The 26194-nt window shown below is 36.8% G+C and overlaps 1 protein-coding gene and 1 non-coding gene across 2 annotated transcripts in view; one reads left to right on the forward strand and one right to left on the reverse strand.

Moving 5' to 3' along the window:
* The window catches only part of LOC131162261 (6,7,8-trihydroxycoumarin synthase-like), a 38116-nt gene extending 16767 nt beyond the window's left edge, over positions 1 to 21349 (reverse strand). The window contains exon 1 of the mRNA XM_058118566.1: positions 20447 to 21349. Within this exon, the coding sequence (XP_057974549.1) occupies positions 20447 to 21024 (578 nt within the window). The 5' untranslated portion in view covers positions 21025 to 21349. The remainder of the gene's footprint in view (positions 1 to 20446) is intronic.
* LOC131163147 (small nucleolar RNA R71) lies at positions 6828 to 6934 on the forward strand. Its single transcript, XR_009138927.1, has one exon. It is a non-coding gene; the product is annotated as a small nucleolar RNA R71 (small nucleolar RNA).
* Positions 21350 to 26194: the final 4845 nt, after the last annotated feature.

The raw sequence follows: 26194 nt of genomic DNA on the forward strand, positions 1-26194 counted from the left end.
ATAAAATAATATATATATATATATATATATATATATATAGATAGAGAGAGAGAGAGAGAGAGAGAGAGAGAGAGAAAATAAGAGAGATGGGTTGCTAGGATCTAGCCGAGAGGGTTGGTGCTGGCAGCAGGTATGGCTGTGGGTGCTCTGCTTGGGCTACTGGAGCTGCTGTGCTCTGCTCGGGTTGCTGGTGCGGGAGAAGATGCTGGCTACTGTTGTGAAGGAGATGGTGAAGAGGGTAGAGCAGAGGGGCAAGAATAAAAGAAAACTGAAGTAGGAGAAGAAGAAGAAGAAGAAGAAGAAGAAGAAGAGGGAGAAGAAGAGGAATATGGAGAGTAGCACGTAGGGCTGTCTGCGAAAAAAGGGAGAAAAGAAGAATAATTTAAAAGATATTGGGGGAAGCCCTAGACCCGGTTTAGCCAACCCGACCCAACAACTTGACCCGACCCGGCTTGCTTGGCCGGGTCACATTTTTGCTCTCTGTTCACTGCAATATTTGACCCTCCTAAATCTAGTTTCTCAAAAAAATAAAAACACAAAAGTTGCATATAATCCTTTCCTCTTTCTCTAAAAATTTGAATCGCCTCAATCGGAGTTCGGACGGAAAAGTTATGCATGAAATACGAACAGGTGTTAGTTTTGGTTCTCGAGACTTTTCCAGCGACAAAAAATTACCAAAAATTCATAAATTGTGCAATAAAACTCAAGAATACTAAATTTGACACTTTGTTAAAATATTAGACATAATTGTACATTTAATTAAAAATATAAGCCGTAAAGACCGGATTAAAGTGCCCAATTATGCAGTTTTGACGCGTAATCAACTACATTTTCTATAACTGTAGAAAATCCAAATACCAAACAAAAAACCTTACCCTGAATTTGGGATGTAATTCAAGTTTACCCCGCCAACGATCCACTCCAGCAGACTTGAAGAGAACTTTCCCAGGAGTGTCGTGGCAGCTTCGGATCGTCGATCCGGTGAAGAATGGACCCAGAATATTAGAAAGAAGAAAGGAAAACTGAAGAGGGAAGAGAAAATATAATTTTCTTGAACAATTTGCACTGAAATCCGAGTTTAGGGCTATTTATACACTGGCTTTTGTCGATGAGACATGTCACTTCGTCGACGAGGTCACGAAGGAAGTTCGTCGATGAATGCTCATTCCTTGTCGACGAAATTCAGAGCTGAAAATAGCATCTCAGTAATTTCTCGTTGATGAGACACGTGTCTTCGTCGACGATCCCAATAAGCCACTTTGTCGATGAACGCGAAAGTTCGTCGATGAATGCTCATTCCTTGTCGACAAAATTCATAGCTGAAAATAACATCTCAGTAATTCCTCATTGATGAGACACGTGTCTTCGTCGACGATCCCAATAAGCCACTTCGTCGATGAACGGACCTGCTATGATCCCTTTTTCAATTTCCTTCCTCTCCTCTCATTATTATTTAATTCATATAATTCATGACACAAGTGATATGAGAAAATGTATAATTCATTTTATTGATGAAAGGGAAAATGTTCGAGACAATAGTGTCGATAGACTACCAGAAGAAATAGATATAAAATGACATTATTACATGAAATAAACTAGATAGGCACAAACTTGCCCCTTGTGTACTTTTGCTCATGCGGTCAAAGAGTAAATCTATCCTTTTAGACTTCTTACGAGAACTCCAGGATCCATAACTGACATATTCTTTTGCTTGATCTCGGGTCCCAGATCTTCGTACTACATATTAACCATTTCTTTCCCCATGATTGAGTATAGGATCACTTTGAATCCTTGGCTGCTTATCATCAAAGACCAACCAACCGACATCCCTCAACGATTGTACTTTGTGCTTAAATGTCCAACAACAGTCCACAGTGTGACCTGGAGAATTGGAGTGATACGTGCACCTAGCATTTGGGTCATACCATTTGGGTCATACCATTGTGATGCAATGCATCATCAACCTCTCATCGTCTGTGTATGTGGCCATTTTCTAGAAATAGAGGTGCAAGTGGGTCTGAGGACAATGGGTTCCATCGAATTTTTTGAAGTCTAGGACTTTAAATTTCGATGGCAGCATCACCTTTGGCATGAGGCACAGGTCATTAGGATCAACGAAGTTGAATGTATTGGATCCCTCAATGGTTTTCAAGCACTCCTCTAGTACGTTATAACAACGCTCAGCCTCAGATCTGTTCATCCCCATATCAGAAGCTACTAGCGGGGGAGTTCTTGCCACTGGGAACCCCTATGCTGGCATAGTAGGGATGAATGGAGACATATTAGGCATTGAACCCCGCATGATGCCAGACGGTGGAGCTGATGTTTGTCCATGAACTGGGGTGAACCCTAGAGGATGAGTGGGGTCAGTATCCATCTCAAGATCATTTTGTACTTCTTTTTCTTTGTTCATCAACAATTCTAGGATTTTGCTTATTTTCTCATTCAATTCTTCCTATCCTTGTTCTATGTCCAGGACCCTATTTTCTAGTTGTTCACTCATTTCTTTTGCCTTTCACTTGGTGTTGTATACGGGTGCGTAGTAGTCTCAATATTGTTTTTGATTACTCATGCAGCTTCTTTCCTTAAGAGAGCTGCAAATCAAAACTTCCTTTTTTAGAACCACAAATGCATGATTATGTGATGCATGAATGCGTGAGTATTGAATGCATGACCATGAGATGCAGTGGGTGTTTATGTAGGGATGTGACTAGTGCAAACATACATATAAACAGAGACATAAACATGCATGCAGCCTATCGCGCATGACTATGCGTGAAATTATGCATGAAGTGCATGAATGCGATGTAACCTAAATAACTACTTTGCTAGAATTCTGGAAAAATCCCTATCGACCATTGATGGACCACTAATTCAATTCAATTCCTCCCTCGACCATTCCTTTCCTTGATGATGGTCCATGTACAGATTGCAAAGTACTGTCGGTTTTTTTTAGCTTCCAACAGTTGCTCTGCAATAAAAAACACCAAAATTTCATACATTACTCAATAAAACCCAAATTTTATAAATAGAACACAATGTTAGAATATTGAGAGTAATTAGGCATTTAAATACAAAATATCATTTGCAATGCATGAATTAAAGCACCTAATTACGCAATTTAAGTGCGTAATCACACCCCCCAACTAAAGTTTTGCTAGTCCCTAGCAAATAACGTGAATGCAATTTAGGGTGGTGTCATACCAATTTCAATGAATGAATACACAGGCAACACAACCATACCCTTTCACATACAGGAATATCACCAAATTACACACAAACTCATTCATACCCAATTCACGCAACTCTGAAGTAAGTCATTCATGCAAATCTCATCATTATATAGCCATTAAGAACAGTAAACTCACGTAAAATTAACCAGTGAGCACAATTGAGAGTTAATGTAGCCATATAAATTCAAGTATAAATAGGTGAAATCTTGAAGCACGTGTAATGTGTGTGACTCGTTACACCCAGGATATCCGTGGACACCTAAAGAACCGTCGCTTTGACTCGGCCTAACTGGTATACTCTCAAAAACACTCAAAAAGGATGGGTTCACTCATCGTATGTGAGGAGGAGTGTCATAATCAAACATCCCACATACTGTAAGGAACAAACGCTAAATGTATGGAGTGGACTAGTCTGAAAAGGATCAAGCCTGTTTAGGAGGTGTCGGGTCCTTCACCCTAGCATCTTCTCACCTACTCGCCATGTCCAACCGAGACCACCCTAGATCAACTTATTCACAAACTAGGCGTGAATACATCTGAGGCATTAGGCGAGTGAAGAGTCTTCATATGTGGATAACATGCGTCTTGTCCTTGACTTTTGTTGTAGTTGTGTGGAGCAGGTATTAATCTTTCACCTCTTGTAGGGTATTTCTATTTCTCTTTTTCTTTCTTCTGCTCATTTTTCAATTTCTTTCTTTTCATGGTCAATTAGGACAATCATAACACTTCTTTTATTGTTTTCATACCACCCATGTGCATTAAGCTTGAACAAGAGTCCATGAAATAAGTCTATTTCTAGGGGTGGTTCGGCCTTCACATCTTGAGTAGGCTACAAGACCTAAGTTTTTATCTCCCCACTAGATGTCACCTCTAGGCTAGCAATTCAAAACCCAAGACTAGTGTACAAAGAGTATCCAGAAAAAAATAGGGAAAGTTGAGTTTCATGAACTCTGAGTTGACGTCAAAACTCAAAAAAGCGATAAATGGCTCAACAGTACCTCACAAGGTGTCAAAGTCTCCACGGGCGCTCTCTCAGTGTTCACAAGGAACCCTAAGTGTTACAAGTCACGTGAACGTGTATTTTTTTTTTTTTTTAGCCTCAAGAGATACCATGTAGATACAAGAGTTTATATAGCCAGATTAACACAATTGCACTACCAATCAACTTTCAATGAGTTATGATTCCTAGTAACCATATAAATAGAAACTACACATAAATGACCCAATGTGTACTCCTAGGTTATATGCAAGTATATGAAGGGCATAAGTAGTGTCATGCATGGCCTAATCATCCATATTCACACATTTTTTTTTTTCAATTTTATTCAAAAATGAGAAAGATTGAAGAAAAGAAAGAAACTTCCCTGACTTATTGGTGAATCCGTCAAGGAGTTTAATTTTCAGCTCTGTACTCATGCCAAATAAACCTGCATCGAAAATCTAAATTATTCAAAAGTGCATAGATAAATAAATAAATGATAAAGATAAAGGAAATAAACAAAAGAAAAACTCTTTGGGTTGCCTCCCATAAGCGCTTGTTTTAACGTCTCCAGCCAGACGTTTCAATCTTCATCAACCAGGATCACCAAGAGGAATAAATGCACAGTTCCTCTCCATTTGTTCTCCATAATAATGCTTCAATCTCTGACCATTAACTCTGAATATATTCCCTGGGAAGAGTTTTAATCGTGAGTTGAAGAGTAGAACCTGTTGTCCTGGAGCAAACTCACACCTAAGAATCTGTTTTTCATTCCACTTCTTCGTCTGCTCTTTGTAGATTTGTGCATTTTCATACGCATCACCCGAGAATGCATAGCGAAGATGCTCAGGGAATTGTTTCAAATCTAGAGATATAGGTTGTTGCATCTTTCCTTTTTACAGAGTCCTTCCTTGCTACCATAGGTTCTAGCCTCCCCACACGCTGCTGTGTTGTAATCTGCTGCAAGGATCGTTCTTGGTGATCAACTTGTACATCTTTTTGAAAGACTTTTTCTACACCTTGCTGAATGACATCTACCCGAAAGCAAGTGCTTGGATCTTCTAGGAATCTCATGTCTTGGTAGATGTTGAACATAACCTCTTCCTTATCCACTCTCAATGTTAACTCACCATTTTGAACATCAATTAAAGCCCTTCCAGTGGCCAAGAATTAACGGGACTTCTTGGTCTTCCTCCATATCTAACACCACAAAATCAGCAGGAAAAATAAATTTATCCACTTTTACCAATACATCTTCTATGATTCCACGTGGATACTTGATGGATCGGTCTGCTAGTTGCAACGAAATGGTTGTTTGTTTCATCTCTCCAAGTCCTAATTTCCTGCAAACAAAAAGTGGCATAAGATTAATACTAGCACCAAGATCACATAAAACTTTATCAAAAAATAAGTTTCTAATAGTGCAAGGCAAAGTAAAACTCCCTGGATCTTTTAATTTTTGAGGCAATTTCTTTTGAAGAATAGCACTACACTCCTCGGTAAGCTTCACTGTTTCGAACTCCTCTAACCTTCTTTTCTTTGAAATGATGTCCTTCAAGAATTTGACATAGTTTGGCATTTGTTCCAAGGCATCTGTAAGAGGAATATTTATGTGAATTTTCTTAAAAATATCCAAAAACTTAGAAAATTGCTTATCTAGTTTTTGTTTTTGAAAACGTTGAGGATAAGGAAGTGGAGTAGAGAGAATAGGAGGATTGTCAGGAAATGAAATTGTTGGTGACGTGTCAGTCTCTCTTGGTGTGTCATCCACCATCTCGTCTTCTTCCACTTTATTCTTGCCTTGACCATTATTTTTAGCTGTAGGCATTGTCATGGTTTCCTTTTCTGGTGATTTCTCAATTTCTCTTCCACTCCTAAGTGTGATGACATTGCATTGTTCCTTAGGATTCACTTCTGTGTTGCTAGGAAAAGTTCCTCTCTGTTGGGTATTTATAGTCGTGGCCAGTTGCCCAATTTGTATTTCAAGGTTCTTCATAGTGGCTCCCATATTGTTGCAATGAGTCTCAATGTTGTCTAGCCGTGCATCTGTCTTTTCAAACCTTGCTTTTGTCTCCTCAACAAAAGATATCATGGCATCCTCAAGTGACATCTTCTTCTCACCTTAATGACTCTCAAATCCTTCAGGAGGTTGCAGCACATTCCTTTTATTTCCATAAGACAAATTCTCATGATTTCGAAGCCCTGAATGATAATATTGGGGCAAAGGATCACCACGATAATTGTAGTTCCGATTATTGATGTATTGAACCTGTTCTTGACTCACTCCAATGCTCGGATCTGTCCTACTTGTAGCTGCCACATATTCTGCACCTTGTGGTATCCTCTGGGTTGTCAAAGATGAAATCTGATGAGACAAAGAAGCAACTTGAGCTGAAAGTGCAGCAAACGGCTCCAATTCATGAATTCCAGCAACTTTCTTAGCCATAGTTCTTTCAGTTGGCCATTGATAGTTATTTGAAGCCATTTCTTCCAAAAGAGCAGTAGCACCCTCAGGTGTCTTTGACATCAAAGTTCCCCCAGATGCAGCATCAACTAAAGTCCGCGTTTGCCCATTTAACCCATTATAGAACATCTGAATTTGCAACCAATCCGGCAATCCATGCTATGGGCAGCGTCGAATCAAATCTTTATACCTTTCCCATGCTTCATAAAGTGATTCAAAATCATGTTGCTTGAATTGACCAATCTCACTCCTGAGTTGAGCTGCTTTTGCAGGTGGAAAGAATTTAGCCAGAAATTTTTCAGCCATGTCCTGCCAACTAGTAATACTCCCAGGTTATAGCGACTGTAGCCAACCTCTTGCTTTGTCCCTCAAAGAGAAAGGGAATAATCTCAGTCTAATGGTGTCTTTAGTAACACCATTGATCTTCACAGTATCACAAATCTCCAAAAACATCGCCAGATGGATATTGGGATCATCAAGTGGCGATCCACTGAATTGGGCCTGTTACACCATGCTGATTAATGCGGGTTTGAGTTCAAAATTGTTGACATTAATGGGCTGGCGTCAGATACCCGAATAATTGTCATTCACAACTGGTCGCACATAATCCTTCAAGGCGCGTGGCTGCGCATTATCTTGTCCGTTCTCCATGGCAAATACCCTCTTTTTCCTTAGTACTCTGAGCGTTCTTTCAATTTCCGGATCAAAAGGAATAATGTCACGTATTCTAGCCCTGCGCATCCAACATAAAAAAAAACACACCAGAAATACAAAATAATAATAATAATAATAATAATAAAATAAAGAAAATAAATAAATAAAAATATAAAATAAAATTCTAAATTAAAATCAAGATTACTTTGTATCGATATTAGTAAAAATAAGAAAAACTCAATCCCCGGCAACGGCGCCAAAAACTTGACTGGTGCAAACTGCAAGTGCACAGTATCGTAGTTTTATAATATAATGATGTGTAGAGTATCGTCCTCAGGGATTGATGTCTTAATTTTACCAAGTACCGAAATTTTACTAACCTTGAATTTATTTAGAAAAATTAACAATTTTAGACTGCAAAATTTAAACAAAGCTACTTTAAATAAACTATTCAGGAGAATTTAAAACTGAATACCGCGTGTCAAATTGATGATGGTGAAAACTTCTAGGAAACTGATTTCACCTAGTTTCTCACTATGCTTTACTCATTTAGCTAATTTAACTTCGTTTTCTCTGTTTGTTAGCAAATCGCCAATTTTTCCAAAAGCCTCTTTCGATAGTCAATCGGAACCTATTTTTGTTTATTATTTAACATAAGAGTATGCAAATTAATAATGCAAGAACGCAGTAAGACCCTCGATTTTTTATGCTACGTAGGTTCATACAAGTCTTTCGATCTCTATATTTACCTACACTGAATTATCCAAGATCTATCCTATAATCCCCCCTTTCGGTAGCAAATCACAAGACTAAAATCATTTAATTAATGGCCAGTTAATTAAAAGCATTAGGCACAGAATAACTCAAATAAACATTAATGAAAACTATTTCAGATTAGCATTAAAGAGCAAGCATAGTTCGAAACTGGCTACATCGTTTTCCTAGAATTCAAAAATTTAGTTCATTCCGAAAATAAAATCCAACATAATTTCACCATATTTTCTTCAATTTGGAGCGTACGGGAAAGATCAACACTCGCCGCACCGCCGCGCGCGTCACGAACACCCCGAACACCACCGTTGTTCGCTGCCTTCTGATTCTGAAAAGATAGTATTTTTGCTTGCTTCCAACTCTCCTTTGCTGGTTGTGTGTGTATCTTTGCAGCACCCCTAAAAGAAAACCACAAGAAAGCTCTCCAAAAAATAATTTTTCCAAGAAACTCTATGTGCTTTTGGCCTCCCTTCTCTCTCTCCCCAAGAAAAATCTTTTTTTTTCTTCCTATGGTGCGGCCTCTCTCCCTGCAGCCCGCAGCGCACGCTGCTCTCTCCAAAACTCCTCTTGCACACGGCACTCCCCCCACAAGGAAACCCTCCCTTGTTGACTTTTCCATCCTTTCCTTTTGTCCTTTCTTTCTTTGCTTTTCTTTCCTTTCTTTTTTTCTTTCCATTCTTTTATCTTTCCTTTGGATGTACCCAGTGCACACTGCCCTTATGAGATGACCCGGTTGCATGGCTGGGTCACATCTCATTTTTTGATTTTTTGTTTTCTTTTTTTTTTTCAAAGGTACATAAACTGCCCTCCTCTTTCAAGCCCACTTTCGACCCTCTTACAGCTCGTAACTCTCAAAGCTTAAAACATAAAAAGATGTAGAGATCTTTCTTAGATTTTCCCAGAATTTTGAATCATCTCAATCGGAGCTCGTATGAGAAAGTTACGCCAAGATTACGAAGAATTGTCGAAAAAATCCATAAAACGGCGTATGCTAACTTCACGTCTGATTTCTGCCTTGATGCTGCCAGTATTTTGCAAAACACAAAACATGAAAATTGTAGATTGTTTTCTTATCTTTCTATGGCATCTTGAATCATCTGAATCAGAGGTTGGATGAGAGAGTTACGCACAGATTGAAAAGTACTGTCGGTTTTTTTTAGCTTCCAACAGTTGCTCTGCAATAAAAAACACCAAAATTTCATACATTACTCAATAAAACCCAAATTTTATAAATAGAACACAATGTTAGAATATTGAGAGTAATTAACCATTTAAATACAAAATATCATTTGCAATACATGAATTAAAGCACCTAATTACGCAATTTAAGTGCGTAATCAATGGACCACTAATTCAATTCAATTCCTCCCTCGACCATTCCTTTCCTTGATGATGGTCCATGTGTCCTAGGTCCTACGGAGGATCAGGTTATGATCTGGGTTTGGAGTTAACTCAAGCCAGTCAACCGCTTGGGCTAGTTCATTGTGGGCTTGTAGACTCTAATGTGCATTTGGACCTTAGGTGTTTCAAAATATGGGCTTCAAGCTATTTTCTAATGGGTAAAGGCCCAACTTTTAAAAGAGTTGGGCTTGGATTCTTTAAAAATGGTGGCTTGGATTTTTAAGTAATAGGGCCGCAGCCCCCTTTTGAGAAGGTTTGGCCCTTTTTGAAAATCAGGCCTAGGCCGAGTTTTTTTTTTTTTTTTTAGAAAAAGGTCGGGCCTAGATTTGTTTTTAAAAAAGAGTTGGGTCCAAGTTATTTGAAAAGGATTGGATCGACCGATCTTTTAAAATGCTTAGGTCAAGTGTTTTATTTTTTGAAAGGATGGGTCATGGTCTCATTGTAGGGTTTTTTTTTTTTTTTCCAAAATATTGGTTAAGTGGTATGCGGGTCTAAAATGGATGCAAAGTGCATAACACAACACAAACCTTATATACAAAAGACACGCAATAAGTCACATGGAGAATGATGAGGATCTTATCCCAACCCAAGGTAGATACACATATTTTATAGGGTTTTTTCATGGCTCTATCCTAGTTAGGGAAAACTATAGACATGGGTAGGCTCTAACCCGATTGACAATAGGTTCCCAACCTAAGCCCTATCTTCACCCAAAAGGTTTGGACAAAGCTCAAATTGAATGGAGTGATTCGCGGGTCCCATCAAGCTCTACCATGAAAGGACTAACGCTATTACACTCCTATCTAATCCTAGCAGAGAAGGCCTGGGTATAGAGCGTGAAAGTGTGTGAATCCAAGTTTAACCTAATCCCGCTACCCAACATGCATGTCATATACTTATTCACAATTAATCACATGTTTGTTCAAACAACAAAGGAAAAAAAGTGTTTACAGTCAATCACATGCTTATTCAAAATATGGAAACAAGATGAAAATCTAAAGTGTAGTCCCAAGAGAGGGGGTGAATTGGGTCTTTTAAAAATTCCTTAAATATTTTTTGTTCCTTTTTACAATCTTTTAAGGCTTTCTTGTATTCTTGTTAACTGGGCAATCCACACAAACTCCTATTTTCTCTAATTAATCCACAATCAGTCAATCAACTATTTAAGCAAAACAAACATACACCAAGAAATCAATTTTGGAATATTTAGCGACCTTGTATATGAATGTGAAGTTCTTGTAGTTGGCTTTTTAATTTGAATATTAAAATGACATCCAAGAACCTTTTTGATATCAGAATTTAAATAAACCTTCAGCTAATAGGTTTTAGGATGTTAACCATGTCGCGGCATCCCGGGAGCGCGTGTGCCCCGAGCGGTGAAATTAAAATCAATTTTAATATTCAATTAAAAATAAGATTATCGGAGTCGCCACTAACCTTTAGTGCGGTTAGAACACATGATTACTACCCCGTTAGGAGTAGAATCGGTCTACATTACCAGAGTTGGGGTCGGGAGTTCGGTTACGCAAGGGGAAGGTACGAGCACCCCCTACGCTCCCGTTCTTACGAACGGTACCTAATTAATTTGAAATTATCCCTTAGTTAATCTAATAATTCTTTAAATTATTCCTTTTTATGAATTTATAAATACATGTAAAAAATAAATAAATAAAATAAATAAAATAAATAAATAAAGATAATATATACATATATATTCCCTCAGAGCTTGGGGTACGTGATGCCCGAAGGCTCATACCCCCGCAATAAAATCATAGGGATTAAAAATCAAAAATACTTTATAAAATACACTCCCAAATTTTAGAAATTTTATGGGTTTTCCTAAGTATGAAAATACTAGTTTGGGAGGTTTTGGATAATAGATATAATAATTTAAACATAATAAATAAATAAATAAATAAATGAAATAATAATAAACTAGAGTATTAGGATACCATAATATGTACTAATCAACATATATAATAGAAGCTAAAATATCTAACATACCAATAATAGTAGAATATAAACATATAATATAGACTAAGATAATGAGCATATCATAATATTAAAATACTACATGTGTGTTGTAAACAAAAATACTTAAACATACCATAATAAACATAAACACGATGATAACAATAATAAATATCCACAAATAATATAATACATAATAAATTACTATAATACTATATATACTAAACATACCATATAATAGCATGATACCAAAACACCAAAAATATTATATTACCTAAAATATTAAACTTACCATAATAATTAACATACTAAAAGTATCATAATAATAATAAATATATAGTATTACTCAAGATGCTATATTAAAAATTACCTAAAATACTAAATTATATGCACGATGTTACTTATAAATCCTAAGTTATTAAATACCTAATATTACTAACATTCTAGAATATTAAACACACATACAACTATAGTTCTAAAATACCACATATACTGCAACTAATTTACTAAAAATTCTAACATGACCAAAATTCTAAAATACTAATAATATAATATAAAGTTAACACACAATATAAGTATGAATAAAATATCTTACACGTAAGAACCACAACAAGATGACAATCCAAACCCTAAGAATACATATTAAGACAATACAAATTTTACAATATAAATGCCATCATGATAAAATCTTATAATATAAACCTTACCTCAATAAATACAACGAATAACGAACACACCCTAAAAATACATATTAAACATTAAATTATATGCCCCATCAATATAACCCTTACCATGCAAATATTCTATGTATTATCACACTAAATATAATAGTAACTTACCTAATATATACAAAAATGTCAAACTCGACCTAATAATCAATACCCTTGTATGTGAATATGACAAAGCCCTAAAATACTGATACTAAATGTGTTAAAATACTAATGTGAGTATGCATATATTAAATATAACGACAATAACAAAAGCAAAAGAAAACCCATATATGTTAAATATTAAAATGTATACGACATGTTATACAACAACAATAATAATAAATAAAAATATGCATGTTAAATGATAATACCATATGATCATAATAGCCTCATAAACAATGATAAAATATACACACAAAATTAACAAAACAAAAACTAACGGTGATAGCATAATATAATAACCCCACAATATGTATATGTATATGATACTATAAACAAGTATAGAAATATACTATAATAATGAATCCCTATCCCAAAATATTAAATATTAATCTATACATATGTGAATAGCCAAATTTTTTTTTTTAAAACCCAGAAAATATTATTCCACACATATACAATGTTAATCCCAAAATAAGACTTAAAACTTTAAAATCAAAAAGCAAAACGTGTGTGCATATAAACATACGAGTGTGTGAATAGTGTGTGTGTGGGTTGAGAACTCACAGTGGGGTGCTCGCCGGAGAACTGGGGTTGGTGGCTGTGTGGGCTTCGGCTGGAGCAGATGAGGGCCGTGCCTTCTGAATGATGTTGCAGAGGTCCGACGGTTGTGGTGCTTGGAGGTTGGTGTCAGGTGATTGCAGGGTGGTCTCGGATCTGTGGCTTGGCAGCAATTGTGGAGAACCTGAAGGTGGCCGAGAGTTGCAGAGGGTGATGGGGTCGCTGGTGCACGGACTGGAGGGAACCTGGCGGGGCTGTGCAGCGGAGGTGGCTCCTGGCTGCTGTGGAGGGGTGCTCGGGTTGGTGGAGAGTTGCTGGAGGAGGGGTTGCCGGAGAATATCGTTGCTGTTGTGCGCTGCTGGTACGCGGGCTGCTATGGCAGGAGATAGCTAAGGTGCCGCTGGTTCGTCGGCTGGGACTGGAGAAGGTGGAGTTGGAGGAGCTGCTGGTGTGCTCTGCTGGGGGGCTGCTCGGGTGATGGCCGGATTTACAGAGTAGCTGGAGTGGTGGTTCGGGATAGAGGAAGGGGGCTGGGGTGTCTGCAAGGAGTGTTCGGCTGTGGGTGACTATGCAGCGGTGAGAGTGAAGGAGAGGGGGCTCGGCTGGTGGTGTGGGAGAGACAGACAGCAGAGGAAGAAACGGATTTTTCTTTTTTTCACTGTGCGCCCCTTTTAGAAGAGAAGAAAAGGCCTTTGTCGCGACGTCCCGGGGGCGCGTGTGCCCCGGGCGGCGAAGTAAAAATCAATTTTAATATTTTCAAGGAAAAATCATGGAATGTCGGAGTCGCCACTAACCTTTAGTGCGGTTAGAACACATGATTACTACCCCGTTAGGGGTAGAATCGGTCTACATTACCAGAGTTGGGGTCGGGAGTTCGGTTACGCGAGGGGAAGGTACGAGCACCCCCTACACGCCCGTTCTTACGAACGGTACCTAATTAATTGAAAATTATCCCTAAGTTAATCTAATAAGTCTTTAAATTACTCTTTTTTATGAAATTATAAATACATGTGAAAGATAAATAAATAGATAAAATAATAAATAAATGAAGATAATATATACATATATATTCCCTCAGAACTTAGGGTACGTGATGCCCGAAGGCTTATACCCCCGCAATAAAATCATAGGGATTAAAATCAAAATTATTTAAGAAAATACGCTCCCACATTTTAAAATTGTAAGTAAAAGTTTTATAGGAAAATATTAGTATGGGAGGTTTTAATAATAGATATAATAATTTAAACATAATAAATAAGTAAATAAAATAGTAATAAACTAGAATATTAGGATACCAAAATACATACTAATCAACATATATAATAGAAGCTAAAATATCTAACATACCAATAATAGTAGAATATAAACAATAATATAGACTAAGATAATGAGCAAATATTAAAATACTACATGTGCGTTATAAACAAAAATACTTAAACATACCATAATACACATAATTACGATAATAATAATAATAAATATCCACAAATAATATAATACGTAATAGATTACTATAATACTATATATACTAAACATACCATATAATAGCATGATACCAAAACACAAAGAATATTACCTAAAATATTAAACTTACCATAATAATTAATACCTTGTATATTAACATACTAAAAATATAATAATAATATATAATATTACCTAAAATGTTATATTACTAAATGTACACGGTCACCTAAAATACTAAATTAAATGTATAATGCTACTTACAATTCTAAGTTGCTAAATATAAATATCATTTATTCAAATAAATATTATAGCATTAAAAATTCCACAACAATGTTATGAACACGACAAAATGATAATACAATCGTATACAAGAAATAAATAAATAATAAACAATAATGAACATCAATATATACGCAATAGCAATATATATACAAAATAACATTAAGAAGAAAAAAATATATATATAAACAAATTACAAAAACATCACACGTGCATGTGTGTGTTTGTGTGTGTGTGGACAAGTTGTCCAAGAGATGAAACTCAAAGAAATTAATCAAATCAGTAAATATTAACAAGGGAGAGTTAGAAACAACCGAGTAAGGTTTCAGATTGATCAGATAAGAAATCGCCGCTCGATTGGCTTCATCTAGTTGAATGCGCATACACCGACGATTCCACTGCTGCGGCGGTGAGACAGCTGTGTCATAAATTAAAATGAAATTGTAAAATTCAAAATAATAATCTGAATGGTGAGAATTAAGATAAAAGGGTCAGAAACAACCTGGTAAAATTTCGTAGTGATCGGATAAGAAATCGCCGCTCGATTGCCTTCATCTAGTTGAATGCGCAGACGCCGATGACTCCACTGCTGCGGCGGTGATACGACTTTGCAAGAAATTAACACAAAGGGAGAAAACTCAAAAGACGAATCTGAACGGTGAAAATTAAGAAGAAAGGGTTAGAAACGACCTCGTAAAATTTCGCATTGATCGGATAAGAAATCGCTGCTTGATTGGCTTCGTCCAGTTCGATGCGCAGACACTAATGACTCCACTGCTGCGGCGGTAATACGGCTGTGCAAGACATTAACACAAAGGGAGAAAACTCAAAAGACGAATCTGAACGGTGAAAATTAAGAAGAAAGGGTTAGAAACGACCTCGTAAAATTTCGCATTGATCGGATAAGAAATCGCTGCTTGATTGGCTTCGTCCATTTCGATGCGCAGACACTAATGACTCCACTGCTGCGGCGGTAATACGGCTGTGCAAGACATTAACACAAAGGGAGAAAACTCAAAAGAAGAATCTGAACGGTGAAAATTAAGATGAAAGGGTTAGGAAACACCTCATAAAGTTTCGTATTAATCGGATAAGAAATCGTTGCTCGATTGGTTTCATCTAATTGACTGCGCAAACGCCAACGACTCCATTGCCGCCGCACAAGACTGCAAGGTAAGATTTTTCTTTCTTTGGTTTGTGCCTCCTCATCTTTGGCTTGGCTATGGCCCCCTTATATAAAAAAAATTCTGTAAACCCTAAAAAAAACTTCCTTTTTGATTTTATTTTTCTTTTTCTTTTCTTTTTTTTGCTTTTACTATTATGGTAATAATGAAAATAGTAATAGTAATAATAATCATTATAATAATAATAATAAAATCAATAAGGTAATAATAATAATAATAATAAATAATTGTAGTAAAAGTAAAAATAATAAAGATACTATCAATAAAATAATAATAATAAGACTAGTAATAATAATAATACTAATAGTAATAGTAAAAATGACAATAATAAAATAATAATAATAATAATTATAGCAAAAAATAAAAATAAAAATAAAAATGAAGTAATAATAACAATGTAAATAATAATAATAATAATAATAATAATAATAATAATAATAATAATAATAATCATATCGGGCCTGGGTAAAAATGGGGTGTCTACAGCTGCCCCTCTTTGTAGGCTTCGTCGCTTCAAAGTAAAAGTAGGAATTCTCCTACGTTATTTGTAGCAACAAGCCTGCAAAGATAAAAGACACTGATTTTGGACTAGGCCCAATGTAACAAAAGAGACCAAAATGATTTGTGAAAACCGATTTGCATGTATGCTTGAGAGTCCATGAGAATGACTTGCGTCGAGTGTAGGAACCCGAGCTATAGTTCAAGGATGGGGACTTGCACCGGGGGTAGGAACCCGAGCTATAGTTCATGAAGGGTCAATAAGGTGGGACTGTGGATGGTCAATAAGGTGGGACTGCGAATGGTCAATAAGAGTGGGACTGCAAAGGGTCAATAAAGTGGGACTGTGAAGGGTCAATAAGATGGAACCGCGATGGGTCAATAAGAATGGGACTGCAAAGGGTCAATAAAGTGGGACTGTGAAGGGTCAATAAGATGGAACCGCGATGGGTCGATAAGAATGGGACCACGATAGGTCAATAAGGTGGGACCGCGAAGGGTCAATAAGGTGGGACCGCGATAGGTCAATAAGAATGGGACCGTGATAGGTCAATAAGGTGAGACCGCGAAGGGTCAATAAGGTGGGACTGCGAAGGGTCAATAAGAGTGGAACCGCAAAGGGTTAATAAGGTGGGACCGCGATGGGTCAATAAGGTGGGACTGCGATGGGTCAATAAGAATGAAACCGTGATAGGTCAATAAGGTGGGACCGCGAAGGGTCAATAAGGTGGGACCGCGATGGGTCAATAAGAATGGGACCGTGATAGGTCAATAAGGTGGGACCGCGAAGGGTCAATAAGGTGGGACCGCGATGGGTCAATAAGAATGGGACCGTGATAGGTCAATAGGGTGGGACCGCGAAGGGTCAATAAGATGGGACCGCAATGGGTCAATAAGAATAGGATCGTGATAGGTTAATAAGGTGGGACCGCGATGGGTCAATAAGAATGGGACCGTGATAGGTCAATAAGAATGGGACCGTGATAGGTCAATAAGGTGGGACCGCGAAAGGTCAATAAGGTGGGACCACGATGGGTCAATAAGGTGGGACCGCGATGGGTCAATAAGAATGGGACCGTGATAGGTCAATAAGAATGGGACCGTGATAGGTCAATAAGGTGGGACCGCGAAGGGTCAATAAGGTGGGACCACAAAGGGTCAATAAGGTGGGACCGCGATGGGTCAATAAAAATGGGACCGTGATAGGTCAATAAGAATGGGACCGTGATAGGTCAATAAGGTGGGACCGCAAAGGGTCAATAAGGTGGGACCGCGATGGGTCAATAAGGTGGGAACATGATGATCCAGCCATAGGACACAATGATGGCTTGCTTCGAATGTAAGAATCCGAGCCGTAGGGACACGATGATCCAACCATGGGACACAATGATGGCTTGCTTCGAATGTAAGAATCCGAGCCGTAGGGACACGATGATCCAGCCATGGGGCACAATGATGGCTTGCTTCGAATGTAGGAATCCGAGCCGTAGGGACACGATGATCCAGCCATGGGACACAATGATGGCTTGCTTCGAATGTAAGAATCCGAGCCGTAGGGACACGATGATCCAGCCATGGGACACAATGATGGCTTGCTTCGAATGTAAGAATCCGAACCTTAGGGACACGATGATCCAGCCATGGGACACAATGATGGCTTGCTTCGAATGTAAGAATCCGAGCCGTAAGGACACGATGATCCAGCCATGGGACACAATGATGGCTTGCTTCGAATGTAAGAATCCGAGCCGTAGGGACACGATGATCCAGCCATGGGACACAATGATGGCTTGCTTCGAATGTAAGAATCCCAGCCGTAGGGACACGATGATCCAGCCATGAGACACAATGATGGCTTGCTTCGAATGTAAGAATCCGAGTCGTAGGGACACGATGATCCAGCCACCTCAATCCAGTAACAAGATGTGAAAGCAAAATTTGGAAAGTTGTTACTCTATTTGGAAAATGCACTTGGGGTAAAGTCTAAATGTCAATGAATGAATCCCCTATCTTTGGGATTTGTTGCCCCAGTTCAAAATAAATCAACGTGTGTCTGGGGTCAACTTGCCCTAGTTTTCCAAGTAAATCAATGTGTGCTTGGGGTCAGTTACCCCAATACAACTGAAATCTCTCCATCCAAGATGTCAAATAATCATTTGAAAGCTCAAGACAAGTGTGAAGGGTGCTCTATTGCTGCTTGTGATGCTAGAATGCAATGATATGCTGCTATATGTATGCATGTTGCTAACTGGTGATTTTTATTTTTTATTTTTGTGATGCTAAAATATAAAATGCATAAGATGTATGGTAATGCGTGAAATGCATAACAATGCATGAGATGCATAGTAATACATGAAATGCATGGCAATGCATGAGATGTGTGGTAATGTGTGCATGACATGCAAGGCGATGCATAAGATGTATGGTAATGCATAAGATGTATGGCAATGTGTGAAATGCATGGAAATGCATAAGATGTATGGTAATACATGAAATGCATGCAATGCATGACGATGCATAAGATGTATGATAATGCTTGAAATGCATGACAATGCATGAAATGTACGGTAATACATGAAATGTAGGTACTGCATGCAATGGATGATAATGCATAAAATGTAGATAATGCATGAAATGCATGACAATGTATGAGATGAATGGTAGTGCATGGAATGCATGACAATATGTGAAATCTAGGTAATGCATGAAATGTATGACAATGCATGAAATTTGGGGTAATGCATGAATCTTTTCTCCCAATGCACTCATGATCAATGTCCTCATCTTTGGTCTCTACATGAGGTTCGCCACATTTGAATGGATTTGTAACCGATCTTAGCTTAATCTTCTTTATTCATCCGGTCATGGAAGTGATTGACTCAGCTCAAATGAAAATCATAAAATCTGCCCCAGTTGAATGGACCTACAGATGATCTTGACTCTGATTTCCTATTCCAATCCGATAAGAAAGTACTTGAATGGGACCTACTGAGACTCAACTCGGAATTTTCCCCAGTTAAATTCATCTGTCACCGATCTTGAATCTATTGTTGGATTCCTTTTGAACTTGGCATAACATTTGCCCCAGTTTGACTGCTCTTTCTCCACAAGGATCTTCTTTATAGAAATTTCTGGTGATTCTGAAACTCTTTGACTATCCATCCCATTGGAATGATTATGCAATTATGACATCAACTTGGGAAATCAAAAGGTCAACCACCCAAAAAGATGTTTTACCATGTTCCAATGTTATTACAAGAAAAATTTATACCAGTATTCAAAAGCCATATGATATTGATGTTTAATTTACCAAACTGAATGGCTGATCTTTTCTTCGACTGTCCCAACTTTATCGATGGCCACCTCTCTTCTTTTGTTTCATCATGCTGTGAAACCATTAGAAATTTCACCTATTTAAACGTTGTCTTTAGTTTAGTCAAGTTCAACTCATGTTTTGATCTCAAGATGGTCTTTAAGACTCGGGACGAAACGTAGGCTAAGGGATATAGGTTTTCAGAATAAAAGGGAAACTAAGGCTCAAAAATACCACCCCAAATAATGTTTTACGCCCCCAGTTCAAGTTGAGACGTTTTGCAAGATGTTGACCGAACTTGTTATTCAAACAAGCTGCCTACGTACCTTTTCAGGATCAGGTCATTACGTAGTTCAGACTCGTCATTGAGTCTGACAAATCATTAGAGACAACAATGTATACCAATCTGGTCAGGACTTCATTTGGACCGTAATGTAGGCTGGGGGTTATAGGTTAAAGAAAGAAAGAGTTAAATAGGGCTCAAAATCATCATTTTCATCAAGGGTAATTTGGTCAAGGATCACACGCGTAGTATGTCCCTTATTTTCTTTCTCTTTTCTTCTTTCTCTTTCCATTTTCTTTTATTGTTCCCTTTTGTTTTTCTCTTTCATGAAGGGATTTTTTTCATTTTGTTTGAACTCATTTGGGGGACTATCCTTAAAATTGCCCCAGTGTGGGGTGAGATCCTTTGACGGGGTTTAGTTAATTAATAAATGAATTTTCAGGCTCAAAAGGGCGTGGCGCAAGGAGATTTTCGAAGAAACTCGCCATCATGGCCTGCGTCTCGTTTAGAAGCTCCTCAAACCTGCTCTCCTCGTACCTCTTCCCAAACCCAATCCTACAAATAATCGAATTCGTCAGACACATCATCATCTCGCTCAAATTCACGGGTTTGGAGGAAAAGGAAAGTTCGGAGATTTTCTCGAGCGTGCGGGAAATCTCCTCCTCCCGGACGGAGCGAAAGGAGAGGACCTTCTTGGTGCTGAAGAGGTGGAGCATGCAGATCTTTCTGACTTCTCTCCAGTAGTCGCCGTGCGGGGAGAAGGCGAGGTCGCGGCCGGAGTAGGAGAGTTTCTGCTGGCCGATCATGGAGGGGCGGCCGGAGACGGCGAGGTCGTGGGTCTTGAGCACTTCTTTGGCAACTCTGGCAGAGGAGATGACCACGGCGGGGACGGAGCCGAGGGTGAGGGACATGAGGGGGCCGTACTTGGAGGAGAGGCGGTGGAGGCGGATGTGAGGGGCAGAGGTGTTGAGCTGGTGGAGGTTTCCGACGAGGGGGAGGCCGGGAGGCCCCGGCGGACGACGGTTGCGGCGGTGCCGGTGGAGGACAAAGAAGAGGGAGATGGGGAGGGCGAGTAGGAAGATGAGGAAGTAGTTTTCCATCGTGGAGTTAATTTGCCTGGGGTGAGTTTAGATTTGGATTGAGTGCAGTGTTTAGATAGCCATGGCCGGCGAGTTAGGTGAGCTTGTTTTCATGGGTGGGAAATTAGTGAGCACTCATCCTTCACTAATTAAAGAGTTTTCTCCACTATTTAAATTTTATTATTAGAAAATATCAAATTAAACAAGGAGGCATTATATGTCATTTTTAATGAATTACAGGCAACTTAATGAAGAAAAAGACTTAGAAAAAACAATTTCTTCATGTATGACTTGGATTCTACCATGAGATGTTATTATAATGATTAGACCCCAGAAAATGATGTGGAACCCAATAATGCATTCTCATTGTCTCAAAATATCTAACTTCATTCTTCTATTTGTTGGTGCAATTTTTGTGCACTTTCTTATAAGAATTCAATTAGCCAATAAAAATACCCAAAAGTTGGGTGAGGAAACTAAAACTTAACCTCATTTGTCTAAGCTCCATTCACCTAGGCAAGCATCACCCCAAATAGCAAGCAAAAGCACAAAGATAATAAGAAGATTGCAAGACTAAAAGTCTTCTTTCATCCTTGCCTTATTCAAATTCAACCTTACTTACGAAGAGTTCTCCCCATTCATGACCCAAGTAAAGAGACATACAAAAAGGAACAAACTGAGGCGAGCCATGAATCTCTTGTGTTAAACATTTCACCTAGGATGCTTTGGGAGTTCACCCAAGGACTACCAAATAGGCTTCATAGGAGAAAGAGGGGGAAAAAAAAAAATCTAAAGTCAATCAAATAAAGAGCCAAAATAAGGAGAATCTATTTTAGTTAGGATCAACAATTATATTGAGGGTGCGTTTTAATTGATTATAAGAGAAATGAATGAAAAGGTGGGTTGATATTGTTATACTTCATCACATGGACATTTAGGGATATTTTCTTCTTTGAGGTATAAAAAGATCAAGCAATATAAAAAATAAAGAAGAGAAAAACTCGAAGGAAATACAATAGAACTAGCATAACAAAGCAATTACAGATTAAAGAAAGAAAAATTTTAAAAGGATTCCTCTCAATGGATGGAGAAAAATGAAGAACATAATATGCTTCAAAGTGATAAGCTGCTCAGGACCTTCTTGAGGACAACACAACCCTAGAAATTTTTTCATGAAAGATCATTGAGTTTCTTTCTCTCCATATCTCCTAGACGGCAACAATCAGGATAGAGAAACTAATTTTCTTAACATCATTTCTTATTCTTAAATGAGTCTAAATCGACAGAAGGTGTTTAAACTTTCTTGACACAACCCCATGTTTCTTGTTACACAAAACATGTAATATGAGGGTTGATTGAAGGCCAAGATTGTTGACACTAGTGGTGGATGAGAAAATATATCAAAAAATCAAAATAAATTGTGACCGTGAATCAAATTGAATAAAAAAAATTAATTAACTAATTTTTTAGTTTGATTTCATTAGCTTTTTTGTTTTGGCTATTGGTTCAGTTTCAATCAAACTCATTTAATAACTTTGTTCATTGAATATAACTAACATATTATACAAACATCAAGAGAAGAAAGAGGGTAAAATTATTAGGTTAGACAATTTTTATATACACATATAAATTCTGCAATGACGGCTTCATCTTTAGCCAACTTTCTAGCATTAAGGTCTTCTTATATACCTTTCTATTGACTTTTTCTTGTTTCTTGGTGATTTCATTTTCTATCCAACTTCCTTTAATTTTATATGTATATAGCTTAGAAAACTTAATTACGAGGGGAAAAATTATACAGAAAATCTTTCCTTCCATGTATCTATCTGTCTAATTCTTTAATGTTAAATATGTGTCAAATTAATCGTACTCAAGAAGAATCCATTTTCAATAAGTATATAATTAAGAAAATACATAGATGAATACAAAGAGGGAAAGGTTCCTATATAATTTCTTAGGAGGGTGAATAATAAATGACTTGTATACAAGGAATACCTAGCTTGGTCTCCTCACCTAGATGGGCTTCTCTTGTAACAATCTGACTATTGTTTTCATGTATTAAATTAAAACTTACCCAACAAGAAAAACAGGAAACCAAAAAAGAATACATTTGTATATGGACGCCATGTGGGTTGCTCTAAAAGAGAGAACTATGGATTTTGAAAACCAGCAAGTGAAGAGGTGAGGGTGAGTCCACACCAACAGTTATATCCCCCCCCCCCCCTTCTCTCTCTTACCTTCCTCTTTCTTTTATCTATCTTCTTCATTCTTTTTCCACTTCTTCTAATCTAAATATTTTCATTTCCCTCTCTTTTCCCTCCTTTTACAATTTTCTATGATTGCTACAATTCATTTATTTTAATTCCCTATTTCATTAGGTATCCTTTTTTAGTAAGGGTATTTATCCAATACCTCTTACAAGATTGGCATAATGATCCATTTCATCCACATATCATATTTATAGACCAACCACCAACCTCCACATCATCTTACACAGTGCTTAACTCATTTTTGGTCCAAAACTACCCTTAACATAATTAATTTTGAGCTTCATGCAATCTTTTATGTAATTTTATATGTGCCTATTAAATCTACTATACTATTAGAAAAGATTTCGTAATAATTGTATGATCATACAATTATAATGTTCTTAATTTTTTAAGTTAAATATTTCTTGACAACCCCACATTTTCCTAGTTATTGTTAAGCAAGTTGAAGATGCTAAACAAAACAATGTTGTGTGTCCAGAATGCCTCTAAGTGCAAGGTGTATCTGCACACAATTTTTTTACATTCGAAATTGACTTTTTCTAATAGTTGTCAATAAGATGCTTTTCTATTTTCCCTAGGAATTGTTAGATTGTTCATTCTTTCATAATAGAAATTTTAGCTTTACTAGCTTTGAGAGAGTACTAAATAGACAATTTGTCATTTGAATTGCTTTCTTTCTACATATGTAAATTTAAAAACCATTTACATGATGCATATGTGGTAACTCATCCTATATACACAATACTAGCAATTACAGGCAAGTATAAATATATTCTAAACAAACTTGACTTGTGACAGCCTCTATTTAATTGGAAACTTGAATATTGGGTCTTAAACTTGATGTAGATTGCATACATTTAAAAAAATAAAAAAATTGTATTAAATGTTGTCAAAATTTGTATAAATCTAAATGTGAAACTTAAAATTTGTGCTTCCAAACACAGAATATGATTTTTTCAATTCAAAAATACTTGTAAAAAACTAATCAGTAAGTCGTAAGTTGAACTTGAGTATGAGTTTCATTCTACTTTTTAGTTACATTTGTTTCGTATACTAAAATATACATTATGACTATCTGCGGCACCAAATCAAGAGAAGTCGGCAACTCTTGGGAACAATACTTTATGATTATCTATTATCATGGTGTATTGTCACACTTTTCTGAATCTAACTTGACCCATAATTTAAAAAGTGGACATTTGACCCAAGTTATTTTATTTTCTTAGTATTTTTTTTTTAAATATAATACTTATCTCACTAGTTAATATTTTCAAAACTCAAGATTATAATTTATAGCATAATATATCAATATCCTAATCTTAGTAATTTCAATAACACTAATTATCATACTATTGTAAACTTGTAATAATAATAATATTACACACTTTTTCATGTAATATATATATATATATTACTATTATAATAATAACAATCATAAGTATGAAAACAAATAATAATAATAGTAATAATAATAATAATATTCCCAAACTTCACCATATTAATTTAAACCTTTTTTTATCTATTTTTATCAAATCATGGTCAATTTAATCAAAAGGTTTATAACTTTAACTTTACTATCTTTCTTTTTGAACCGCACCTTACAATTAATTAATTTTAGAGATGAGTTGATTTTTTCGAGAAAGCCAAACGCGCGCATGATTACATGCACCTAAATTGATCTAGGATGGCAGCTTGGTGATTCCTTTTGTCTGGGCTGATGTCACTGAATGGCCCACTTGTCAGGCCCATTTGATAACTACACCAACTCCATACACACTAGCTCTTCCTTTAGGCGGCTGAGTTGCTCGCTTAGTGTCCTAAAATTTTTTTTAATATAATAATATCTTTTTAGGATTTTAATTTTTATTTTAATTAAATGATGTTATTGACTTCTAACTAACAACTTTATTATATTTCTAACTATCTATTACTCCCATTTCTCTCTCTTAACCTCTCTAAAAAAAATCTTTCCATCTCTCTCACTCTCACTCTCTTCTCTCGGTCTCTCTATGATTTTTACTCCAGTTCTTGTGTTCATCATCTTTGGGCCTCCGATTCTCTATAATTTTCATCAACCCTAATTTTGATTTCAATATTTGTGCATTATTTTTCTATTATTTTCACTCTAAATTTTTTTTTTAGATTTTGGAAGCTTTGAGGCTAGAGTGTTGTATCCGACAAGAATTTGATATCTCTAAAGCCTCACTTGCCGATCGATTTACAATAATAATAATAATAATCAGGTTATATTGTTTCAATCTATTATTTCTATAGATTTATTAAATTTATTTTTACTTATTTACATAATTTGTCAATTTATTGTTAGTGTTAATTTTAAAATTTAATTATGTCAACGAGAAAATATGAATCCAAATATGAAAAACGAAGAAAAAAAAAATATTAAACAAAATATTAAGGGTTCCTCATTAAATCTCGCCTAGGGCCCCATATTGTGAAGAGTCAGTCCTGCACACTAAGTATTAATTTCAGAGTTTTTTTTCCCGTTTTAACTTTTTTTTTTTAAAAAAAATATTAAATAATACACTATTCTGAAAAGTATTTCCTAAAATGACCCTGACGTAATCTCGCTACTTGGAGTAGCGAGATTTAATTTGGATGAATGATGGTGTAGTGGATGCGTGACAAATCTCGTTGATTCATCCAGCGAAATTTTCTTGGGAACATTAATTACTCAACCACCCGGTGTTTGATGCATGACAAATCTCGTTGGTTCATCCAGTGAGATTTGCTTCAAATTTGGATTTGTTGATCCATCTGTCTTTGGACGCGTGGCAAAACTCGTTGGACCATCCAGCGAGTTTTGCTTGCCTATTGAATTTCTTCCTTATCTGTGCTCACGGACGAACCAGCAGAGAGAGGAGCAGCACTTTGTAGAGGAGACTTCAACTTTGCAGAGCTGC

This window comes from Malania oleifera, chromosome 8, assembly GCF_029873635.1.
Source record: "Malania oleifera isolate guangnan ecotype guangnan chromosome 8, ASM2987363v1, whole genome shotgun sequence".
Classification (NCBI taxonomy): Eukaryota; Viridiplantae; Streptophyta; class Magnoliopsida; order Santalales; family Ximeniaceae; genus Malania; species Malania oleifera.